General features: G+C 48.2%; 3 protein-coding genes and 1 pseudogene across 4 annotated transcripts; 3 read left to right on the forward strand and 1 right to left on the reverse strand.

The window, feature by feature from the left end:
- Positions 1-689: 689 nt before the first annotated feature.
- LOC146271990 (uncharacterized) lies at positions 690-3,833 on the forward strand. The gene is made up of 7 exons (XM_084706588.1): positions 690-818; positions 1,400-1,500; positions 2,017-2,045; positions 2,155-2,227; positions 2,446-2,580; positions 2,727-2,821; positions 3,082-3,833. Exons 2-7 carry the CDS (start codon positions 1,407-1,409, stop codon positions 3,421-3,423), a joined length of 768 nt encoding a protein of 255 aa, XP_084562714.1. The 5' UTR covers positions 690-818; positions 1,400-1,406; the 3' UTR covers positions 3,424-3,833.
- A 590-nt stretch (positions 3,834-4,423) lies between these two features.
- On the reverse strand, positions 4,424-7,519 carry sf3a2 (splicing factor 3a, subunit 2). The gene is made up of 8 exons (XM_084708308.1): positions 7,434-7,519; positions 6,714-6,988; positions 6,563-6,609; positions 6,281-6,390; positions 5,917-5,966; positions 5,423-5,563; positions 5,134-5,202; positions 4,424-4,729 (listed from the first exon to the last, which is right to left on the reverse strand). Exons 2-8 carry the CDS (start codon positions 6,909-6,911, stop codon positions 4,451-4,453), a joined length of 894 nt encoding a protein of 297 aa, XP_084564434.1. The 5' UTR covers positions 6,912-6,988; positions 7,434-7,519; the 3' UTR covers positions 4,424-4,450.
- Positions 7,520-7,567: 48 nt separating this feature from the next.
- On the forward strand, positions 7,568-11,356 carry plekhj1 (pleckstrin homology domain containing, family J member 1). The gene is made up of 6 exons (XM_084708309.1): positions 7,568-8,144; positions 8,383-8,450; positions 8,556-8,622; positions 9,049-9,139; positions 9,440-9,503; positions 9,695-11,356. The coding sequence occupies exons 1-6, from the start codon at positions 8,051-8,053 to the stop codon at positions 9,776-9,778; spliced, it is 468 nt and encodes a 155-aa protein (XP_084564435.1). The 5' UTR covers positions 7,568-8,050; the 3' UTR covers positions 9,779-11,356.
- Positions 11,357-12,021: 665 nt separating this feature from the next.
- On the forward strand, positions 12,022-19,588 carry LOC146271993 (fizzy-related protein homolog; annotated as a pseudogene). The gene is made up of 14 exons (XR_014767184.1): positions 12,022-12,171; positions 13,182-13,252; positions 13,741-13,869; positions 14,209-14,272; positions 14,537-14,667; positions 14,840-14,922; positions 15,122-15,306; positions 15,845-15,910; positions 15,991-16,094; positions 16,542-16,729; positions 16,898-17,131; positions 17,339-17,443; positions 17,594-17,686; positions 17,809-19,588. The product of XR_014767184.1 is annotated as a fizzy-related protein homolog (transcript).
- Positions 19,589-24,576: the final 4,988 nt, after the last annotated feature.

A 24,576-nucleotide genomic window follows, 5' to 3' on the forward strand; every position in this document is an offset into this window, starting at 1 on the left:
CTCCTCTCTCTCTGCCCCACACATACCCTTCCTCCTCTCTCTCCCCCCCACACATACCCTCCCTCCTCCTCTCTCTCTCCGCCCCACATATACCCTCCCTCCTCTCTCTCTGCCCCACACATACCCTCCCTCCTCCTTTCTCTCTCCGCCCCACACATACCCTCCCTCCTCTCTCTCTCCCCCCCACACATACCCTTCCTCCTCTCTCTCTCCACCCCACACATACCCTCCCTCCTCCTCTCTCTCCGCCCCACACATACCCTCCCTCCTCCTCTCTCTCTGCCCCACACATACCCTCCCTCCTCCTCTCTCTCCCCCCCACACATACCCTCCCTCCTCTCTCTCTCCACCCCACACATACCCTCCCTCCTCCTCTCTCTCCCCCCCACACATACCCTCCCTCCTCTCTCTCTGCCCCACACATACCCTCCCTCCTCCTCTCTCTCTGCCCCACACATACCCTCCCTCCTCCTCTCTCTCTGCCCCACACATACCCTCCCTCCTCCTCTCTCTCTGCCCCACACATACCCTTCCTCCTCTCTCTCTCCACCCCACACATACCCTCCCTCCCCTCTGCTCCCTGACAGCTGGTAGCGGAGGCGTGTCACCCTGTTGGCCCGTCCTGCGCTCTCCTCACCCTCCCCTGACTGACGCTCTGATGCTTTTCCTTTTTTTCCCTCCCACCCTCCTCCAGCACCTGTGTCTGGTTGTCAGGGCAGTCAGAAGGTGACCAAGCCGCCTGCCGAACCCCGAGCTGGGACAAGGGCTCTGGACAGAGGCCCCCGACTCTGCCTGGGGGACCCCACATGTCGCACCAGGTAGGACCCGCGTCCGTGGGGTCAAGAGTGACGGGCAATCTTGTCTTTGCCGTGGTAACGTCAGGGTGGCACCTTTCTCTCTCTCTCTCTCTCTCTCTGGCTGGTTTTGTGTTTGTTCGCCTGTACTATTTTTAGGGCTGTTATGAGATTAGCTGACGGTTTGATCAGATACATCAGCAGTGCTGAGTATCAGGGCGACCTGGGTGAAGTGGAAGGTTGCGTCTGGTTTGTTCCCACACACCAAGGTCGTTAGGGTCATGTCTTCATGTGAAGACCTCCGCGATCGCGTGTTGGTGAAAAAATAACAGTGGGCTTAACTTTACAACCCGTGTAATCTGTGGATTGAGAGGTGGAATGTGTTATGAAATTAGTTTGTGAACCATTTGACATTATAATACAGTAACTGTTATTCGCTGTTTAGAATTGCAGACGTGAGCAGCTCACTAACATAGTGGCTCTAAAAATACAACTAATCCATCGGTTTGACCGTGTCCCTACCCCAGAATAAATAACTACTCTCCTCCTCTTTCTCTTCCTCCTCCCTCTCAATTATCACCCCTCCCTCCCTCTCTACAACTCAGGAAGGGAATGGAGGAGAGCTTTGACACGTTCGAGGAAGAACTATGGCCCCCAAGACCAGAAGCTCCGCCTAAAAAGCCTTTCAGACACATCCAAAAAGAAGGTACACACACACACAACCAGATACACGCACATAACCAGATACACAAACAACCAGACACACAACCAGATACCCACACACGAATAGATACAAAAACAACCAGACACACATGCACGCACACACACACATTTTAAACAGTCACATGTCCTCACCCAGCAACACAAAGGGTTCCATCTAGCAGGCTTGCTATGGGAGGAGTAGAGGACACTGGTCTAAATTTATGTCAGCAAGGCCGAACCATGCGGATGTAGCATACCTCCACACTGTCACAGCTGAAATAAGACCCTAGCTCAGAGAAACACTGATAACTCACCTCACACAGCAGTCCTTCTGGTGGCTGGGTGGGGGGGGGGGGGGGGTTGCCGTGCAACTGAACACTTATACATTTTCTCTGTCAGCCTCTGGGGGAGGATAGCCTTTCACACCTTAACACATAAACTTTGCTTTGGCACACACACACACACACACACACACGCACAGCAAAGCAATTTTCTGATCTCTCCCCTGCTCTCCTTCCAGATATGTATGCTGCCAGGAGAATGAAAGAGGTTTGTTTATTTGAGATAATTGCATCCTTCATCACTTGAAAATATCTGCTGAAGGACATGTTTGCCAGCTGGTATTTCACAGATCTGTAAACTCTTTGTTTTCCAACAGGAGAGCCCTCCACCAACCACACAGATCCCCCAGAGTGTACCCAGACAGACCAGTAACCCTCCCACCAGAAGTAGTGAGTCAGCCACACACACACCCACCCCCCTCCCACATCATTCTCTCTCTCTCTCTCTCTCTCTCTGTCTCTCTGTCTCTCTGTCTCTCTGTCTCTCTCTCGTCAAAACAACTTTAGACCGACCATTACCCTCTGTCGCTCTGTCTCCCTCCCTCTGTCTCTCTGTCTCTCTCTGTCTCTCTCCTTCTCTGTCTCTCTCTCTGTCTCCCTTTTCTCAGTGTCCCTGCGGAAGTCTCTGTCCATCCAGAACCTGAGCCAGATCGACACCCCTTGGGAGAACGTCACCCTCAACCGCTGCCTGTTTGTGGCCATCTCCATCCTGGTGCTCACCTCCGGCCTGCAGAGGCTGCACGGTACACACACACACGCACGCACGCACACGCACCCACCTAGATACTGCATGCAGCAGTCTAGACATAAATGGCCCTAGTTGTAGTCAGACAAGCTCCACTGTGTGGTGGAGTATCAGGTGTAACCACAGAGGCCTGGTGTCCTGCAGAGGTGGTGCGCGGTCGACGGGGGGCGGAGGAGGAGGTGGAGGAAGCGGGGCTGGCGGTCAGACGCTCTGCCCTGAGGAACAGAGCACCTTCGGAGGTAGGAGACTAGAGAATCTTCTAGAGAATCACAGAAGTGTCTTGAGGTGGTGCAGTTCACAAGCATGTTACAAATGAGCTTCTTTTTTTAAGAAAGGGAAGGTTAGGAAGACCGATATATTTTTCACAAGAGTCTTTATATTTTTTAACACAAAAAGTGACACCGAAATACTATAAATGAAATAGAAAACAAATAAACAGAGAAAGGTCAATTAAAACTCAACCAGAAAAAATGACCACTTCCTGTTTCCTGTTCTGCAGCCAGAGCCGCCCCTCTGGGAGGTGCTGTTGTCATGGCTGCCAGACCTCAGCGATGACGACGACAGCGGCGACGCCAAGAGCGCCCGCTCCAAGAGGGGCGGGGCTAAGAACCCCCCCCGGCGGCAGAGGAACAGACCGGCCCCCGAGAAGAGTCTCACCAGAGAGGGGGGGGGGCGGCTGGCGGAGAGAAGAGCCAAGAGAGAGAGGGATGTGGACACGACAGCCAAGAGGAAAGGAAAACGAGCCAAACTGAGAGAAGAAGAGGAGGAGGAGGAAGAGGAGGAAGAAGAAGAAGAGGTTGTGATACCCAAGAAGAAGAAATCCAAAGCCGGTAAATCGTGAGGATCTGTCATGTGAACAGAAAGCTTTCACTCAATCTTAAGGAAGGAGTTTAGAGGTAAATCTCCGAGTGATCGCTAGAGAGTAGTTAGCTATGTTCCTCACCAGAGGATGGTGATCTGTAGTCCTCATCAGATCCAGGGCTGTGACTGGTTGTCAGGAACAGGTGACTGATAAGCCAATCCTGACAGTTCTCCTTGTCTGCTTATTGTTACATTGATCCACATGTCTTGTAAAGGGTTTTTGGGGGGGGTTTTGTTGCTCAGATTACACTGTGAAGACAACAGCTACGCTATTCATCGTGGTATTGATTATTTTGAAGAGGGACTGATAGAATATATGTGAAGTTATTTGTGCACTGATTCTGCTACACTAACCACCAGACATGAATAAAGTGTGTGTGAAGCCATTAAGAGCTGTTTGTATTTCAACCAACCACAGAAGACAGGACATTTCTCAATATTTTTTCCAATCAATATTTAATTACAAAACAAAGGAATCTTAAAAGATGAGCTTCTGGTAATATTACAGTGGAGCATTTTGAAAAGTATGTCTTCTTAGTACAACAACATCAATGTAAAACTGCCTTTCCATCAGTATAAAAAAAACCTACTGAAAATGGACCCAGATGAACAACTGTAGAAAAATGCCCAGGAGCATCCAGAGTTTAGAGACACTGCAGTGGACAGCCTCCCAGGCAGCTAGCCAGCCACCCAGGCAGCTAGCCAGCCACCCAGGCAGCTAGCCAGCCAGGCAGCTAGCCAGCCAGCCAGCCAGCCAGCCAGCCAGCCACCAAGGCAGCTAGCCAGCCAGGCAACTAGCCAGCCAACCAGCCAGCCAGCTAGCCAGCCAACCAGGCAGCCAGCCAACCATCTGCAGCAGCACACAAACGGAAGGGACAATCACAGTCCTCCATTGAGGGAGGAGGGGCAGGGGCCAGGGTGGGGGGCGGGGGGCCGGGGTGGGGGGCCGGGTGGGGGCCGGGGTGGGGGGCGGGGTGGGGGGCGGGGGTATGGGGGCAGTCAATGGATCAGTTGTTATGAGGCATCCCGTGTCCATCAGAGGGGAGGGGGGGCCTCATCATGGGGGGCATGGGCATCTGGTGGTGCATCTGGGGGCCCCCAGGGGTGCCCGGAGGCAGGGGGGGCATGTGCATCCCTCCTGGGGGAGGCGGGGGCATGGGCTCATTGGGGGGGCGGGAGCCCATGCCGCTCATGAGGGGAGGCGGGCGCTTCACCCCCATGGGGGGCACAGGGCCACTGGATGGGGGGAGGGATTTCTCCATCTTGAAGTGGAACTGGAGGAAGAACTGGGGGGAGGAGAGGGGGAGAGAGAGAGAGTAGGGGAGGAGAGGAGTAGGGGAGAGAGAGAGAGACAGAGAGAGAGAGAGAGAGAGAGAGAGAGAGAGAGAGAGAGAGAGAGAGGGGGGGGGGAGAAGGGGAGAAGAGGGGGAGAGAGAGAGTAGTGGAGCAGAGGAGAGGGAGAGAGAGAAGGGGAGGAGGGAGAGAGAGAGAAAGAAGGGGAGGAGAGAGAAGGGGAGGAGGGAGAGAGAGAGAAGGAGGAGGTTAAACAATGCGCAGGTGCACAGCAGCCATCATCTCCACCACAGACAGATGTCAGTAGTTAAAACACCGCCCAAGAAAAGAAAGGGTGGCTGTAGTCCAACTCCCAACAGGAAGTGATGCATTTCACATGCCTGGCGGCATTGGGTACCTGTTTGGTTTCCCTGTTCCAGTGAGTCCAGAAGCGTGACTCTGCTTTGTCGATCTCTCTGCTGGGCACCTGCACAAACACGAGCACGGAGACAGCACACATACCATCAGTATAGACGCCGTGTCTGACAATCAGCCATCTTGAATATGCATGCTAGTTACTGGATCTTCTGCAGGGGCTATTGCGTTGACACGTGTGTGGACACTCACACACACACACACACACACACACACGGACACACACTGAAACAGAAACACACACACACTGATACAGAAACACACACACACACCTTGAAGGCGATGGTCTCGTAGGGCTCTGCGGCCAGCAGCAGGTATTGCCAGCGACGGTCTGGAGGCTCAATGCGCTGCTCGTAAGCAGACATGAAGCGATGCCTGGGGCCGATGCCCTCCGCAATCTCAGGGTAGTCAATCTGGGGGAGAGATAGAGATCGGTTTAGTTTAGCACTTAGAGCATTTGATTGCAGATCAAGATGTCTCGGGTACAAAGGGTTTAAGTTGGTTTAGGTGCAGTTCTAGTGGCATGGTATGTAACGCCCTCTGACATTGCTTGTGAAAAGGGCTGTACAAAGACAGTTTTATTTGATTCCCCCCAACATTGTGATGGATAAAAGCATCTGATAAATGAACACATAATAATGTAATGTTATCGTGAGCTTGAAGGACTTGAGTCCATCTTTCTCAATGAGATCAGGTGGATATACTGCTTCCTGTATGTACGTACGTATGTACGTATGTGCTAAGATGGGGTTGTATTCAAACTGACCTGGAACAGCAAAGACTGCTGGCCAGTCTCTGGGTCTCTCTGTTTGGTCACTGTTGAGAGAGAGTGTGGGTGAGCGAGAGGGAGGGATAAAGAAAAAGACAGGAAGAGAAAAAAGGAGAGGGAGAAAAAGAGGGAAACAGATAGGGAAAGAGGTAGTAGAGAGAGGAGTATGAGGAATGGAGGGAGAGAGGCAGAAAGAAAAAGGGGAGAAAAGGGAATCGGGAGGGAGAGGGAGAAGAGAAACCACATCAGGTCCATATTCTAATGGGACAGCTTCATAGAACGAAACCAAGTACGTTTCAACAGAGCTACAAAATGTCCCATTGGAAATAACCAGCTAGCTAGGGACACCATGTTCCTCTACCTTTGTATCCAGGGCGGCCGATCTTAACAAACTTCCGGACCTCGACCTTGACCTTCTCAGGCGCCGGCTGTGCAGGCGCTTCTTTAGCTTCCTTGGCTGCTCTCCTTGCTCTGGTCGCGAGAAACACAGGACAGTTAGAAACACCACGATGACAATGATCACGTGAGAGGATGCATCACATATAAGTAAAAAAACAAAACAAAAAAACAAGGTCGTTAGAAACGGTCAAATCACAATTCTTTGATGACAAATGATATGCCAAGATATAGATGATGTACTTACAAGTTGGTCTGATGCTTCTTTCCCTGTGTATGGGCTAGATAGCTTCCCTGTAAGAGAAAAAGGGGGGGGGGGGTGAATTAGTATTTGGAAGCTGAAATCAGTGGTACTCGCAACAACGAGACGAGAGACCCATTTAGGAAAATAACCGTACCTCATTGTTGTGAAGTGTCAAACACAATTTGCACTCGTACGAGCCAAGATGATTTTTCATGAAGTAGGGGTCCTTGTTGATGTCTATGGTCTCGAGCGCCAGCTGCCGTAGCCGCTCACGCCGGTCGCGGTTGCTTTCCGAGGAGGACGCGACTCCACCGCTTCCCGTCTTGCCCCCTGCTCGATGTTGGAAATCCATCTTTGCGTGTTGACGATGGGCACAATTACACGGCTAACAGGACCACAACACCACCTCTGTTTGGACCTCTTTTCACCCTGTTGAAACAATCCGAACGTTTGCAATATGCCCGGAATTATTCACACTCGCGGATGAATGAATTTAGCCAACCAAATAGCACTGTAACCTATATGCAACAGTAAATTAGACACGCTTGCTACTTGCAAGACATATGCAAGCATCCATGGATCTCAACTGCACAATAAAGAGTGGATGAGATTGAATAATTATGGAACGAGCCAACATTTGAGCCTTTAGAGTAGTAGTTAGCTATAAATAATCACAAATGGATTGCTATCTGTTCAGCCAGCACATTTCGGCTAGCTTGCTAATGCTACCGTCTGGGTAAATCCTTTGTCACAGTGGACATATTAAACAGCTAGGTAACGATAAGTTGGCCGTGTCGACATATACAAGTTATTCAATCGTACTAGAGGAATTAAACACAGTACATTTCTTGATAATAATTCGATAAAAACTCACAAACAATTCCACGAAAGACACGCCGCTACAACGTAAACACAAATGTTCCTGCGCATGCGTTACGACATTCGTCTACTTCCTGGTTTGAATAACTTTATTGAAAGTCTAAACTTTTTACATTTTTATTTCAGGCGTTTTATATATCTGCTGTATAATTAACTGCTCAACTTTTTACGGAACACAATCCACTTAGAAATCATCAAACTATATTGCTGAATGTCTAAAGAATAGCCTAAACGTTTTATTTTTTCTAACCAATCTTCAGCTGGCCACCGTACTGTAGTAGCCTACGGAAGCCGACAGGTATATTTTATGACTGAGGAGTGTCTATTTTATGCGGGAGCGTAGAGTGGAAAACCTCGACCCCGATGTGCTTCCTTGACCGCTGCTATGAACAGACGCAGTCCGACGCATATCAACAAGCTTGACTAAAAGCTATTTTGGAAAGTGATCACATTAACTAGGTCCAGGCACCGATTACTTTCCATTCTGTGAACTAGTTAGAGCTAGCTAGTATGCTAGGCAACTTTATGGCAATGGAAAAAGCACTAACCAGCTAGCTAGTCAAATACTCATCTGTCAACAACTGCGCTGCGTCAACACTGTATAGCCTCAGGATGCGTTACAACGAGAAGGAGCTTGTGTCGTTAAGCCGACAACCTTCAGAAAGGGCTGCAGAGTTGGGGATGCGAGGACCGAAGAAAGGAGATGGTACGTTTATGCGGGAATTATACCTGCATCGCTAGTACTAGTAGACTATTTGTAGCAGTCTCACTGGGTAATATTAAATGTTGTGGATGTCCACATTTGTGATTGTGATTGTGCTTCGGGTCAACGTTGTTGCACGGTGACTGTGTCAAACGTCAAATTATCTCAGGATGTATTTTTTCCTATGAAAGGTATGTTATATGTACCATACGTCTTCTTCACGTTATCTGTGAATTTATAGTTGTAAAGAGAAGACTGGTGAAGCTGGTGGTCAATTTTCTCTTCTACTTCCGTACCGATGAGGAAGAGGTAAGAAGGGCCGATTGTTCTGCCGCTGTCAGCTTCCCAGCATGCTGTGGATCTGTAATCACTGAGGTGGTGACAACAAGACTGTGGTCTTTATTTCCTTGACAGCCTCTGGGAGCCCTGCTGCTGGAACAGTGTCGTGTGGAAAGAGAGGACAGTCAAGCCTTTTCTATCGGTGAGCCTGTAATAATATATTATAGCGATGTCTCTCGTTCTGTCACTGAGCTGCGTAAGAAGCAGTTTTTCAAATTAATCCAAACTCAAAGTATGACGGTACATTTCTGTAATAAGTGCGTGGGACGGCAGTTATCCTGTATCACATTCTGCGGACGTAAAGTAAGTAGGAATGAGGAAGCATGTGTGCAGAGCTGCAGTAGGACATCTCAAGACTCGATTTGTTTATATGTTCCTTGATAGAAGCAAGTTGTTTGTTTAGGGATTATGACACACAAGTACAGCTTAAGCTGTAAAGCCAGCAGTAATTCAAGGGTTGAGGCTAGCACAGTGAGTACTGGTGAATTGAACAGTATCCCATCTACTTCCTTCTTGAATACAGCACTTTGTTATATGTTGTAAATACGTGGAACCTTTCTTTTCCCAGTCTTCCTAGACGAGGCAGAGAGGAAGTACCTGTTTGAGTGTGACTCCCAGGAACAGTGTCAGGAGTGGATCGACTCCATCATCCAGGCCAGGTAAGGCCACAAACTGCTGCTCTGAAATTATAATTAGAAATGTCACCTGGTGGGAATGAAATGTCCTTTTTGTGTGTTTCAAAGCTCCGATGTCTGCCGTGGCATCTTTTCAGCCATGAGGCCCTGGAGGGGATGAAACGGTTAAATATGTGTGCTAATAAAGTCTGGGTTCTGTTGTACATTGTGTTATCAAACATATGATTGTGATCTATTAAATGCCAAGGTGGGATTAACAAGTTAGTTGTGTACTGTTTTAGTAAATCCATTTTAATCAGCTGTCTCTTTTCTCAATGCTTCCAGTTACGAGTTCATGAGGAAGAACCTGATCTTCTACCGCACAGAAATCCACCGTCTGACCGGCAAGGTGACGCCCCTCTGCCCTGTTCTCTCTGACCCCCCAGCACCCACACCGTCACAGCACCCACGTGACACCCTACGGAACCAGACCGTTTGGTTTCCTCTCCATGAGCTGTCTGTCCTGTTTTAAACTCAAACCAAGAGTCCTCCCATCTCCAGCCAACCAGCTTTGCTCTTCTTCTCTCCACTCCCGTGCAGGATCCCCTGGAGCAGTATGGGATATCGGACGAGACCCGCTTCCAGGTCAGCAGTCATCAACAGCTCATGCCTAAAGACACTTAAAGATGGAGGTCAGCCAGCTTGCTCCTTCACCTCAGCCTGGCCGGGTCCCCCCTCACGCCCAGTCCTTTCCTGCCCCTCCTCCACCGGCCAGCCGGCCTGGTCCCAGTCTCATTACCCTGGGCAGCTTTCTCCACCAGCTTCACCCAGATGCAATCGTCCGGATCAACCTGATCACCACTTGTCCTGAAGGCCTCACTTGTCCTCGGTTCCCCTCAAACGACCCATGGTCAGGTTGCTCACTCATCTCACCAACCTCCTTCCTCAGATTTCCTCTCCCTCACTTTCTTTTTTTCCACACAGCCATGTCCTGCTACAGGAAGCATCTCGTAGGCTCCTTGTCAGCCTTCCCTGCCTAACGACCTCTATGGTTCTGTAGCTCTCAAACTGTCAGCATTTCACCAAGGTAGAATCTTTCTAACATGCGTCGTTGTTGTTTGAGTTGTGGTCAGTAGTTTGTTGTTAGGATATACTACAAATTCTCTCTCTCTCTCGCTCTCTCTCACTCTATACTTTCTCTCGACCCTCTCCTGTCATTTCATACCTGGGTTTATCTGGGTTATGTACTGTAAACCAGGACCTATAACTGAAAACATGTTGTTTTATATTAGTCTCTACTCAGACATGCTGTATTCTGGACAATATGACAACTATGTTAACTAAGTGTCATCGTTCGTGGGGAGCTGAAGGTTGTTTTGCCACAGCAATAACATTTATCCTTATACTTGATCCATCTTTTAAACAGATCTGATCCTTTTTTAGTTTTGTGTGGGGTTCTGGCATCTGTTGTAAGCTGTTTGGACTGTGAGGCGATGACTGGGGATGTGATAGCTGAGGTCAGTGCCTCCTCAGACAAGGGGCTTGTATGCCAACACTTTTTCAGTCAATGCCACTTCCTGTCTTCAATCTCATTTCCTGTAAATGTTTTGTTGAGACACTTTTTCAGAACTGAAGTTGTCCCTAAACAACCATTTAACAACTCGTCAGCGGTTCTTTAAATTAGTGCAATCCCCAGACCATGTTGTTGATATAGTAACCATAGTATAATTGTGGCACTTGATAGTGGTTTGTTAGTAGCAACTAATTTATCGTAATTTAAGTATGTATAAATGGCCAAATGACATGGTCAACCAATTCACTCATTACTACCTATCAAATGATGAGGGTGATTAGCATTTTGAACTATAGGTTATGTCATGTAGCACTTTGATTTTTAATGAGAGATGAGCAGAATCAATATTGAAAGCAGCAATAACGTCCTTTCCTCTGTCTTTTTCATTTGAGCCTATCCTTCTCTCAGTCCTGTAACTCTGTTCTACAACACTGTAACAAAGGATGACTTTGATTATAAGTCTTCAGAATGTTTCTTCAGCGGATTACTAGTTAAACAACACTTATACGTTGAATGTTTCTCTTTGAGTTTTATTTTTGTATTATACTATGATATTGGCACATCAAGTGTTTCATTTGAATAAACTTCTTACTTCTAGTAGGAATACGTACATTTCACTGTCATGCAATGTTACCAAGTCTGTGAATCCTGTCAAATTTTTACTTTTGATTTCCAATAAAAGAAAGAGATGAACATCAAGGCTTGAGAACATTGTTATTGGTGGTGATCGGAATGTTTGAAACTCAGTCATGCCTGAACTTGGTGGGTAACACACTGTAACACACACACTGTAACACACACCCTGTTAAATTATTGACTCATTGGCTAGTTTAATAGTCAACTCTCATTTGTTGTCAGTCAGTATTGATTCGAGATAATACTGATAGAGATGTGCCAGTCCCTGTGTGATTGAGTAAATTGGACCCCAGGTCATTGTGACCCAAAGGTATTTTGTTAGTATTTATTAAGACAATGGGACTGTTCTTTCAGAGTTTGGAGAAATAGGCTACATTGTTAATTCATGGTGATTCCAGATACTTTTTCAATGGTTCTGGGTGAATCTTGTGTAGATCATATCAGTCATCCGAGGTACCGAGTATGGTAGCCGTATCTCCGACACACACTCATTTGAATCAAATGTTCTCTATGGACGTAAAACTCAAATACATTTTGTGAAGAATTCTTAAAATGATAGTTCATTTGATTGAGTTTGATTAGATAGTATACAAAGCGGTTTGTCAATAAATTACAAAAGAAGAAGAATCGCATTCGCAGTTTACTCAACGTTCCCCTGAGACAAACGCAAAATGTATGATTCAAAAAATGTGACGTCGCCTTCACGTTCCCATGTTGCTTTGCGATTCGCTCTCGTCGAGCGTCGGATGAAAACATCCAAACATCGGCACGATTGGAGAATAAAGAAACATATATTTCCTGACAGAAATTTCAACCAAACTTCATAATCAACTGACTGCACATATCGGAGGGGATTTAGCTTTGCACGGTAGGTTACGATGCATAATAGTGACGTGCTAAACAAATCGTATGTGTTTTGCATACACAATGTAGCTACTGCTAGCTAGCGAATGCTATCTCGTTATAGCTAAGATAGCCGCTAGCTTTCAGAAGGCTAGTACTGTAGTTTTTACTGGTGAATGAAATGACAGGGCTCGGTCTAGTTGCTGGAACGGGTGGGTTCCACCGAACATTAAGTTAGCCAGGCAAACGAAACAATGTGTAGCATACTATTGTAAGAAAGGATGTAAGTTGAAATGAAATTGCTGGTGTCGTACGCCATTGATAACCGCTGACTTCAGTTCGCTTGGTAGAAAACCATAACTGTAGATGTTAATTAGTTCTAACTTGACCCGATCTAGGCTCGTTAGCTAGCAACAAGCTACATTTGACTTTGTATCAGTCAGGTTCATACCAATTTGCTATGGAAATTCACAACAAAATTAAATTAGCTAGCCAATTATCTTGTACTAGTATGTTCCAGCAAGTTGCTTTAGTAACTAAGCAGTGGAAGTGTTTGTGTTCAGAGACTATAATGTTGACCTCATCAATCCAATTTAGCCTAATTATTTGAGCTTACCGTAGCCTACCTAGCTCAATGTCTGACAAATGTAAAACTAGGTATCTAGCTGTCTCAATCAGAACTTCGTCTGACAGTGTCAAAATACATTTAAAAAAACACTTCAGACATCATAGATATTAGCGATTCATGCCGTTGCCCTTTGCTTAGCAGAGATAAACCGTCAAGTCAAGGATGAGGAATTTACCTTTTGGGATGTTATGAGATACATGATTTTTTGAATTTTTTATGGATTTTGCATTTTTTCCTTTAAAAACAGACTTACCCGGCACTGAACTATATAACACTGTAGGACTAGGCACTTTGATTCTCTGCTTATCTGCTGCACTTATCAGCCTTACATGCACTTTCTTCACGTCACTATAGATATAAGCGTTTTACCAAATGAATTCATGTTTTGTCTCGGTCCGTCTCCCCAGACATGGACCAGGATTACGAGTGTCGGCTGCTGAGGCAGATCAACATTCAGAACGAGAACGCCAGTCCCATAGTAAGTAGAGCTGGCTCTCTCTCTCTCTCTCTCTCTCTCTCTCTCTCTCTCTCTCTCTCTCTCTCTCCGTCTGCCTCTCTTTCTGGGTGAGTCTCTCTCCCTCTTAGAGACTGTCTGTCTAACTCTCTCTCCCCCACAGTAACTTAACTGATGCTGTATCCACACCCTCCTTGCGGTTGGCCACCAGTGAGCCTTTCTCCTGGCGTGGATACACCACCTGTTCCTGTTTTGCGTGGGACCGTTGAGAGTTATGTTTGGATGTGCAACTGCTGGACCGTAGACGCAGCTTGGCAGTAGTCCGATTGCTCCCGGGGGAGGGATGCTGTTTGAACTACTGTTTGGGGGAGTGTCTCGGCCCGTGAGACACGTGATCCAACAATGTCAGCCCGACCTATCAGGCTCCTCTTGTTTACCTTAGCAGTTACACCCCGCCACGCTCTTATCTCCGTGGAAACATCCCAGCTAACCCCTCCCCCTTCGCCCTGTAGAAGGCCATCGAGGCAGTGCGGGCCCTGACTCCCACCAACTCCCCGCTGTCGTCTCCCAGCAAACATGGCGACCGCTTCATCCCCTCCCGGGCCGGCGCCAACTGGAGCGTCAACTTCCACCGCATCAACGTGAGTCCCAGTTTACCTACCTGTGTGTCTGTCTACCTGTGTGTCTGTCTACCTGTGTGTCTGTCTACCTGTGTGTCTGTCTACCTGTGTGTCTGTCTACCTGTGTGTCTGTCTACCTGTGTGTCTGCCTGTGTGTCTGTCTACCTGTGTCTACCTACCTGTGTGTCTGTCTACCTGTGTGTCTACCTGTGTGTCTGTCTACCTGTGTGTCTGTCTACCTGTGTGTCTGTCTACCTGTGTGTCTACCTACCTGTGTGTCTACCTGTGTGTCTACCTGTGTGTGTGTGTGTGTGTGTTATAACAGTCTGTGATCACTGCATTCATGTGTCTGCATCTCAGGAGAACGAGAAGTCTCACAACCAGAACAGGAAGACCAAGGATGGAACTACAGACAGCAGTAAAGGTGAGCAGGCAGGCTGCTCTGTATGTCTCTCTGTTCTGTGTCTGTCTGCCTGTCTCTCTCTGTTCTGTGTCTGTCTGCCTGTCTCTGTGTCTCTCTCTGTTCTGTCTGTTTCTCTCTCTCTGTTCTGTGTCTGTCTGTGTCTGTCTGTGTCTGTGTCTGTGTCTGTGTCTGCCTGTCTGTCCCCCCTCTCTCTGTCCTCATCCTTTCTGATGTGCTCTCTCCCTCTCCCTGCTCTGACCTCCTCCTCCTATCCTACCCTGCTAGCTGACGGGCTGGCCTACTCGGCCCTGCTGAAGAACGAGCTGCTGGGAGCAGGTATAGAGAAGGTCCAGGACCCCCAGTCTGAGGATCGCCGCCTGCAGCCCTCCACCCCCGCCAAGAGGAGCCTGTTCAGCGTACGCACCATGCTGTTATACGCCCTGCTGTTATACACCCTGCTGTTATACGCCCTGCTGTTATACGCCCTGCTGTTATACGCCATGCTGTTAAACATCTTGCTGTTAAACAGGCGGTTCTTCTATATACAGGCTGACCGTGTATTGTGTATCTTTTTCTGTGTGTGTGCAGTATTCTGTCAGTGCGAAGCGCTCTCTCCCGGAGGATGGTAACACAGTGTCTCCATACTCCCTCTCTCCTGTCAGCAGTAACAGGTGAGCCCACTCACACACACACACACACACACACACACACACTCACACACACCAGAGACACACATACTCCCTCTCTCCTGTCAGCAGTAACAGGTGAGCCCACACTCACACACACACACACACACACACACACACTCACACACACCAGAGACACACACACTCTCTCCGTCTCACATAATTCTCTCTCCCCCCCTCACAGCCAGAAGCTCCTACGGCTCCCCGCGGAAGCCGACCCGTAAGATCTCCAAGATCCCGTTCAAGGTGCTGGACGCCCCGGAGCTGCAGGACGACTTCTACCTGAACCTGGTGGACTGGTCCTCCCTGAACGTGCTCAGCGTGGGCCTGGGCACCTGCGTCTACCTGTGGAGCGCATGCACCAGCCAGGTGAGGGGGGGGGGGGAGCGCATGCACCAGCCAGGTGAGGGGGGGGGGGGGGGGGAGCGCATGCTCCAGCCAGGTGAGGGGGGGGGGGGGGGGGAGTGCATGCTCCAGCCAGGTGAGGGGGGGGGGGGGAGGGTGTTTGGAATTTGTCTGGCTTTGCACGCACATTGAGATTGTCTTTTTTTCCTCCTCCTCTCTCCCTGCCCTTTTCCTCACTCTCCCTCTCTCTCTCCTTCTCTCTCTCTCTCTCCCTCTCCCTCCCTCTCTCTGTCTCTCTCTCTCTCTCTCTCTCTCTCCTTCTCTCTCTCTCCTTCTCTCTCCCTCCCTCTCTCTGTCTCTCTCTGTCTCTCTCCTTCTCTCTCTCTCCCTCTCTCTCTCCTTCTCTCTCTCTCTCCCTCTCCCTCCCTCTCTCTGTCTCTCTCTCTCTCCTTCTCTCTCTCTCCTTCTCTCTCCCTCTCTCGCTCTCTCTCCTTCTCTCTCCCTCTCTCGCTCTCTCTCTCCTTTCTCTCTACCTCTCTCTTCCCTCTCTCTCTCCCCCCAGGTGACTCGTCTGTGTGATCTCTCAGTAGAGGGAGACTCTGTGACATCAGTGGGCTGGTCAGAGAGGGTGAGTGTCATCATGTTGGAAATGTCAGCTCTGCTGCGTGTGTGTGTGTGTGATCAGCGCTCACCCGCGCTGTGTTACAGGGGAACCTGGTTGCCGTGGGAACTCACAAGGGTTTCGTTCAGATCTGGGATGCTGCTGGCAGGGAAGAAGCTCTCTGTACTGGAGGGACACACAGCCAGAGTGGGTGAGTCTGGGGGAGGGGGTGAGTCTGGGGGAGGGGGTGAGTCTGGGGGAGGGGGTGAGTCTGGGGGAGGGGGTGAGTCTGGGGGAGGGGGTGAGTCTGGGGGAGGGGGTGAGAGTGTGGGGGGGGTGAGTCTGGGGGAGGGGAGGGGGTGAGTCTGGGGGAGGGGGTTAGTCTGGGTGGTTAGGGAAGCGGGCTAGTAATCAGAAGGTCGCTGGTTTGATTCTTGGCCGTGCCAAATGAAATTGTCTTGTGTCCTTGGGCAAGGCACTTTACCTTACTTGCCTGGTGGGGAATGTCCCTGTACTTACTGTAAGTCGCTCTGGATAAGCCGCCGTCTGCTAAATGTAATGTAAATGTAAATGCTGTAATCAAGCCCCAGCTTCTGGTTCTGTGCATTGTCCAGAAGGACCATGTCGTTGTCTTTAACCCCCCTCCTCCCGTCTCCAGGGGCGTTGGCGTGGAACGCTGACCAGCTGTCGTCGGGCAGCCGTGATAGGGTGATCCTGCAGTAGAGGGACATCCGGGCCCCGCCCCTCCAGTCGGAACGCCGTCTCCAAGGACACAGACAGGAAGTGTGCGGCCTCAAGTGGAGCACTGACCACCAGCTCCTGGCGTCCGGGGGCAACGACAACAAGGTACACACACACACACACACTCAGAAACACACATTTGTAACACACACAAACGTGTACATGCATACACTCACACACTCTTATAAACATTAGTTATTCAACCACCACTTGTGTATCTATTCTCTCTCTTATAGTGTCCTAACGTCTGTTCTCTTCTCCCCCCTCCCCCAGCTCCTGGTGTGGAACCACTCCAGTGTCCTGCCGGTGCAGCAGTACACGGAGCACCTGGCTGCGGTGAAGGCCATCGCCTGGTCTCCTCACCAGCACGGCCTGCTGGCGTCCGGCGGGGGCACGGCCGACCGCTGCATCCGCTTCTGGAACACTCTGACGGGCCAGCCCCTGCAGAGCACTGACACGGGCTCCCAGGTCTGCAACCTGGCCTGGTCCAAGCACACCAACGAGCTGGTGAGAGGAGGGAGGGACGGAGGGAGGGGAGGAGGGAGGGACGGAGGGAGGGAGGTGTATAATAAAACACAAATGACGATGAGAATAACGATGACGATTGATTCAACTGTGTAACTTTAGCGTGGACCCAGCCCGTCTCCTACTGCAGTTTGACAGTGATGACCCAGACCTCAGTAGAGCTGTACCTAACCCCCTCTCTCCCCCCAGGTAAGCACCCACGGCTACTCCCAGAACCAGATCCTGGTGTGGAAGTACCCCTCCCTCACCCAGGTGGCCAAGCTCACAGGACACTCCTACAGAGTGCTCTACCTGGTGGGTACACCTGTGTGTGTGTGTGTGTGTGTGGGGGGGGGGGGGGTGGAGGGGGGGGGTGTGCACAGAAAATTATCATGCAAGATGAGGTGCTTGTTGCAAGCTGATTAGAAAAATTGTGTGTGTGCGTGCGTGTGTGTGTGTGTGCAGGCCATGTCCCCTGACGGCGAGGCCATAGTGACGGGGGCGGGCGACGAGACGTTGCGGTTCTGGAACGTCTTCAGCAAGATGAGGTCGACCAAGGTAACCATGACTATGGCCTTTTGGATAACTGATGCTCCCTCACTGTCTAGTGTTGGTCTCCCACCACTCCCTAACTCCACCCCTACTCCTAACCCCATGTCTGCTCTCTCTTTCCTCCCCAGGAGTCTGTGTCGGTTCTGAACCTCTTCACCCGGATTCGGTAGCCTGGGCGGGCCAGAGGATTACAGGGGTGGAGTCAGCAGCAGCCCAGGTGGAGCTCGCCACTACGTCTGTCCACCGGGAGACCCCTCTAAAACACCAGATTCCTCCCCTCTCTCGTCCGACCTCGCCAGCCACACCCCTGGGTGGGTTGTGGTCGGCTGCGTCTCGATCTGTGTGGAGAGGATTGAGACCCACCCCTGTGTGATCAGACCTGACTGGAGCTGGGCTGCAGCCAGGACTGGAGGGAGGGGCCAAGTAGCTGTTGATCATGTTTAGTTTGATGGTGGGGGGGAGAGAAGGGGTGAGGAGGAGAGGGGGTGGGGGGTGGTAACTAAAACAGGAGACACCACTGCCTCTCACTGCTGATGGCATGACCACGCCCCCTCACGATATCAATGGTGCTTTTCCCAGGAACAGGAAGAAGAGGTGCATTCTGGGCTGTCCCTCAAGTGATTCTTTGTTGTTTACAGACTGTGCACACCTGCCAAATATAGAGCTTGTCATCTTTGCCCTTTTAGTTTTTTTTTTTGTTGAATGTTTTTTATTTATTTTTATTTCTCTTTTTTTATATATATATACATTATCGTCCTGCTTGTGTGACGTTTGCCGACAGTTGAGCCTGGGTGGAGTTTAATCTGTGTGCGTTCGACTTGTTTGTCAGACTTTAGGTGTGTGTGTGTGTGTGTGTGTGTGCGTGCGTGTGTGTAGTGTTTCTGCCTGCCTTAAAGAGGTCACTGATTCTGAAAGTCAAAAGTCTTCATATGCTTTCAGTTTTTTTTTTTTTTGAATAATGGAAATAATCTGAGCTTCGATTTGAGGGAAGTTTAGTTTCAGTTTGAGAGCTGGTTGACTCTTAAAAGATGGTGTTCCAGACTCGTCTAATTTGTTCACCAGGGTAAACCCATTTTTAAGTTGATTTGAAGTATGATGATGACGTGGCAGTAATTACTGGACAATCTTTCAGTTAAAATCAGAACAGATAAACCGCAGTTCATCACTAAACTGAATGGTGGTTTTAAAACAACAGGACTTGCCTCATAATGAACAGAACAAGTATTTGAATATTCATCTTTGGCAGTTAATCGTTATTTTTATATTTTTAACAAAAATGCAGATCCCCACATCCCGCCCCAAAAAAAGATAAAGTACTATGTTGAATTGATGTTTTAATTTAGAGAAAAGTAAATGCATATCAGTCGAAGATGTTTGTGGACTAGCGACCGTTTGCCACGACAGGGACCGTCACTGTTGAGACACACTGGAATTTGGTTACACGGTGGAAACATTGGCACTTCTCTGCTGTTTGATTGCATTTCTTAATCCAAAACTCCCTAAAGGACAGACGATGACGTGTGAGTTTTTTTTTTTTTTTTAGTTTTTTTTTGCCATGCCGGAGAGAGAGGGAAGAAGAAAGATGTGGCCTATTATTATTAATTTTTGCTACTTAGGGATCGTCTTCGTTTGAAGTTTCTTCGTGTTTGTATGTGGCGTTTGACTGTAGGGCGCCATCTTTGAGTGAGTACTATTTATTGAAGCTGTGTGTGCGCGTGCATGTGTGTTCCGAGGGACGGCTCAGCATGTTGTGTTTGTACTCATTCTTGTACGCCGCTTGGAGGTGAAGAAAAAAAAATACTGCTGCCAACACGAAACACCTAAAGAATGTTATGAAGATTAAGAAGTTATTTCTGTATGGAGTGAAACTAAGTGATGATAATAATAAAATAAAAAAGAGAAAATAAATCGCATGTCATTGCTCCGCTCAGACAGCAGAGGGCGCCGCTGCCTTGTTTGAGCGAGGCCAGGTCAGAACCATCCCAGGTCAAAGGAGGTATTTCTGGGTCTTTCCTCAGCGGTGGAAACGCTTAACTGGGGGATTGAGTGGGAAGATGGAGGTAGCAGTGTTCTGTGAAGTACGTCATCAGCCATCCTGAATAGCGACATAACCCCACAAGAAATAACTTCAATAAGTCATAGTGCTGAATTATTTTAGAAACATAGCAAATCAGTGACATTATGTTCTGAATTTTAGGCATTGAATTTACCTCTTTAACTGTATGACTGCCTGCCTGCAGTTACACCTGGATGAGGGGCCAGATGAGAGAAGTCTGCATCTGCATGGACCCTTTTCGGAGAAGTGAAATGGTTCGATTGATCAATCAATTTGTGTTTCAATTTTAAAGAGGTAAATTAAAAACCTTACAAATTCGGTGGTGTTTTCAATATTAAGTAGCCAATTAAATGCCTTTTAAAATTCAAAACACAATGTCACTGATTTGCTTCCATACATAATCCACCGACCCTACACACACACACACACACAATGTCCAACTTCCCGTCCAAACACACGGTTCCGCAACCCTCGGTTCCAGCGCCTCAGATGAGAGGCGCTGACCGCGGCTCTCCGCCCAGAGAGAGCCTCACCTACTCGCAGTTCATCATCTCCCCCTCGTGGACTTCAAAGGACCCGACCAATGGCGTAAAAGTCACAGTATGCTCCGCTAATAGACCATCTTCTCCCATGTTGCTTTTGTGCTCGCCATCTCTCATCTCCTCAGGGTGTCTGAATAAGGGCCAGGGCTGGGTCCGCGGGGGAGACAAGCAGTCGTCCCAGCGGTGCCTATTCAAGCCATCGGCGTCGAAACGGAGATAATCAGGGACCTGAATAGGCTAACAGACCATAATAAAACATGCTGTCTCCCATAGAGAGGAGAAAGAGAAGGGTCTCCAAGTCACAATCCAAATTTCATGCAAATGACAAAATCACACAGACCTATTGTGTGTCCTGCCAGGTCACCCCTAGCCCCCCCCTTGCCAGCCCCTCTCGTCTACATCAGTAAGCAGGGAGGAGAGAGACAGAGAGAGGGTAGACGTGTCCTGATAATTATAATCCTGCCTCCTGATGTTTCTATCAGAGGAAGAGAGGAGGAGAGAGAGATGAGGAGGAGACAAGTGTAGGAGCAGGACTTCTCACCCCGAACCCTAGGGAGCAGCTAAGCCCGGATACAGGGCTCTGTATCAACACCCTGTTGAGCAAAATTATCAAAGGAGCGCAGTGTTTTGTGTTGTCCAGAGGCCCTATCTTCCCCGGTGCTCCATCCACCCCTGCTGAGAACGGTGGCACCCCTCATAAAGGTGCTTATTTGCCGGTAGACGCCCTGGCAGAGCGCAGTAGGGGCTGGCAGGTGGCAAAAACTCACCGAAGATGAGAACATACACGTTTTGATTGTCCTGTGTGACTAGACAAATGTAGTCCTATCTCAAGATAATGCAGAAGTTATTTCACCTTCTCTTACCACGAGGCTGAATGACTTCAGCATGTCTTGTGGTAGAGTTTAGTGGTGAAACTAGCATTACTTAGATAGGATGATCAATAATACAATTATTGCATTTAATCCAACATGTAGTTTACAGTATCCACAAAATGTAGATTTTCTATGGGTTCCTTATGCAAGAAGACCCCATACATTTTCGATTAGAAACAAAACTATTATTATTCAATTAGCACGTTTCGTGTTTGTGACGTGCATGTGATCAACAAAGCGACTTTCTTTGCGTTCTGTCTGTAACTTGCCGACATTACAGGCCCGTGCAATCTTTTCGGAAATCGGCTCAGAGGTCGGTCACGCGCCGCATGACAGCTCCTTCACTGCTTTCAAAGACATCTTCAAATTCACTTTCTCCGTTTTTCCAATTTGGATTTTCAATAATGCCTAATAATTAGGTAAAGTGTGTGAGAGAGGGGATGTCTTTTCACTGACTAACAACGATTTATTTCGCCCTGAAGAACGTGCAGCTGTCATGTGACCAAACAACATCTGTTTTTGGCCGATATTTAAAGATCAATTTACATGTTAGAGTGTAGGCTTCTTTTATACATCCATTTAACCTATATCGACAGTATTCTCCATAATTTCCAATCCATTCTGTTCGATTTGTGTAATTTCATGTCAGTTTGTTGGGGCCGCACCCTCAGTTTTACAGCCCCATACAAAAAAGAACCCAACCTCAATTGGTTGTTTCCTGTAATCGTCATCTGCATTGATCCGTCCCCCTCCCCGTCTGTGGACAGTAGGCCTATATAAACAGATAAATCCATCTTTTCCCGAACTACCTAGTAACATCCATGGCAACAACTCAGTAGCCATTACGTGTACCACAGATGGGAGGGTCCACGCGCTGAGATTGACGTTTGTTTCAATGGATGCCGAAGAGAGAAACACGCACAGCCTCAAAACGATAGCTAACACGGTGCAATCACCTGTTGTTCTGCTCGTCTGACGGTGAGTCTGACTAAATATTTTACATTAGGCGAACCGTTTTAATCTGATGACTACGCGCATTTTGATACCTTGTCACGATGTGTGTACGATTACAGGATAGGAGTTTGTTTTGAGAGCAAAAGAGTTGGATAGCCAACCGCGAAAGAAAATGTGGATAGTTTCGAAAAATGTATAGTTTGCAGTATCATTATATTCGAATAACCAGAAGACGTATGTGGTGTTCAAATGCTATGTCGTGTCTCTGCTTTTTCTTGTAGACTATATATATTTTTTTTTTTGGCCTCTTCCGTCCGTTCGGTTGGCATAATTTATTTTTATTTTATTCGACCCATCGTGGATACTCGCTCGGCGGCGCTGACAAGGCCTTTGGTTACATGTGTGACAGGTCTTTTAACAATCTTTTCAGCTAAAACTTCAGTGCAACAGGTGGCCTGTTTTCCACAGGCCAGATGGGCAGAGAGCAGAGCGGAGGGGAGAGAGATGGTGGGCAAGGGCGTCATTCAGCACCGCGACACTGGACAGCTCACTCGTCAAAGACAACGTTTTTTTTTTTACTCCGAATTAATTGACGCAAATGTTGTTCCTTGGATGTTTTGCTGTTGTTTTAAGTCTATGTGAGCAAAATTAATTTCAACAGTGGGTAAATCCTGTTAATGCACGTTGATATGTAACAGTTTAATTCACATAAACACTTGTGTTCATAAAATATCCATATTTTCACTTTTCTGAGTGATCATAAATTTGTAATTGATATATCATGTCAAACCGTGTATCGAGCATTCATAGTTGAGGCACGCAAACACACTAGAGAAGTGAATTTAGTCTGATCTCCTGTTTTCCTGATGGAGTTCTCTCCTACGCTTCATCTCACAGTCTCGTCTCTGTAGACCGCCTGTGAGGACTGTCACCCAGAACTAGCAAGGCCCCTTCCCCCCATCCTCCCCTCCTTCCCCCCATCCTGTCCTCCCCTCCTCTCCTTCCCCCCATAATTTCCTCCCCTCCTCCCCCCATTCTTTCCTCCAGTGCTCTCCTTCCCTTGCTCGACCGTCCAACCCCACCCCCCTCTCCGACAGAATCCCAGTCCTGTTGCATAGCTACCAGCATGAAACATACTGGAGATTGAAGACAATGATTATGTCTCACCATATTTCTCTCTCTGTTACTCTGACTCTGGGTTGATCACACAAACACAGACCCGTGATCAATCTTGTTTGATATCTGCCAAGTCTTCATTTCCAGATCTTCTGGTTGTGAGGAGTACCAGGAGACGGATTGTGTCTGCTCTCCTCTATGGTTTATCAAGAGGGTTCCCATCCCCCTCTCCTCTCCTCCTCCTCTCTCTCTCTCTCCTCTATCTCCTCATTCATCTCCTCTCCCCAATCTCCTTCATATATCCTTTCCTCTTTCCTAGTGCCTCTCTTCTCTGCTTCCCTCCCTGTTTCCTCTCCTCTCTTACCCTCCCCTCTCCTCCTCCTCTTTTGAGAGGGGCTGAAAGGTTGGCATTAAAACAACAAAGGCAGGATGGAATGTCAACAGGCTTCAGAGGGAAACAGGGAGAGGAGAGAAAAACAGCAAGACTGAGAGAAAAGAGGCATCGATGGAGCGATGGAGCGAGAGAGAGAGAACATAGTGAGAAAGAGGAAAACGTGTCAGTAATGGAAATGTGTTCCTCTCCACCGTCCCTGTCTCCCATCTCCTTTCCTTCCCTGCCATGTGTTAGCAATTGCATGTGTGACGCGTGTCAGTGTGTGACAGAGCGTGAGAGACAGAGTCCACCATAAGAGTTGAGCTTTCATTTTTATTTTCCTCTAAACGTAAAGACCTTTGTCCGCTTTGCTTTAGAAACCTAGCAGAGACGCAAAAAACGTGGCTGAATGGAAGATGGACATAAGGATGAAAGGGAGAGAGAAAAAGACAGATTGATAGTGAGTAGAGAGAGAGAGAGGGAAAGAGAGAGGGAGAGAGATGGAGGGACTGACAAAAGGAGGGCCAGAAGACGATGGATTGGACGAGGATGGAGAGAATGACTGGGTCGCCTCGTGGAAGACTAGTGATTTTGTTGTGGTGATCTCGTTCAACAACAAGTCTCAGTCTACCGCTAGGCCCCTGCTCTGGCCTTCAGACCAGAGCGACCTGCCTGCAGCTCCCTCTGAGGAACAAGTCTCTCTCTCCCTCTGTGCTTGTGTGTGTTTAAATGTGTTAATAAACATGTAAATAAAACATAGCAACTGAGATCGACTACCGTTCAAATCACCAAAAAACTGTTTAGTCTCTTTTTGTTCATTCACATCAAATGTATAGATGTAGAGTATATCTATAGAAAATGAAAATTATTTACTATTTTGTTTCCTCAAAGCAACGATCAAGGTCATTTTCTTCAGCTGTATATCTGCTGAAAAGCATTTAGAAACGGATGCAGCAAAGATAGCACGGTTATTAACTCAGTAC

This window comes from Hypomesus nipponensis, chromosome 10, assembly GCF_054491055.1.
Source record: "Hypomesus nipponensis isolate SF chromosome 10, ASM5449105v1, whole genome shotgun sequence".
In the NCBI taxonomy this organism is placed as follows: domain Eukaryota; kingdom Metazoa; phylum Chordata; class Actinopteri; order Osmeriformes; family Osmeridae; genus Hypomesus; species Hypomesus nipponensis.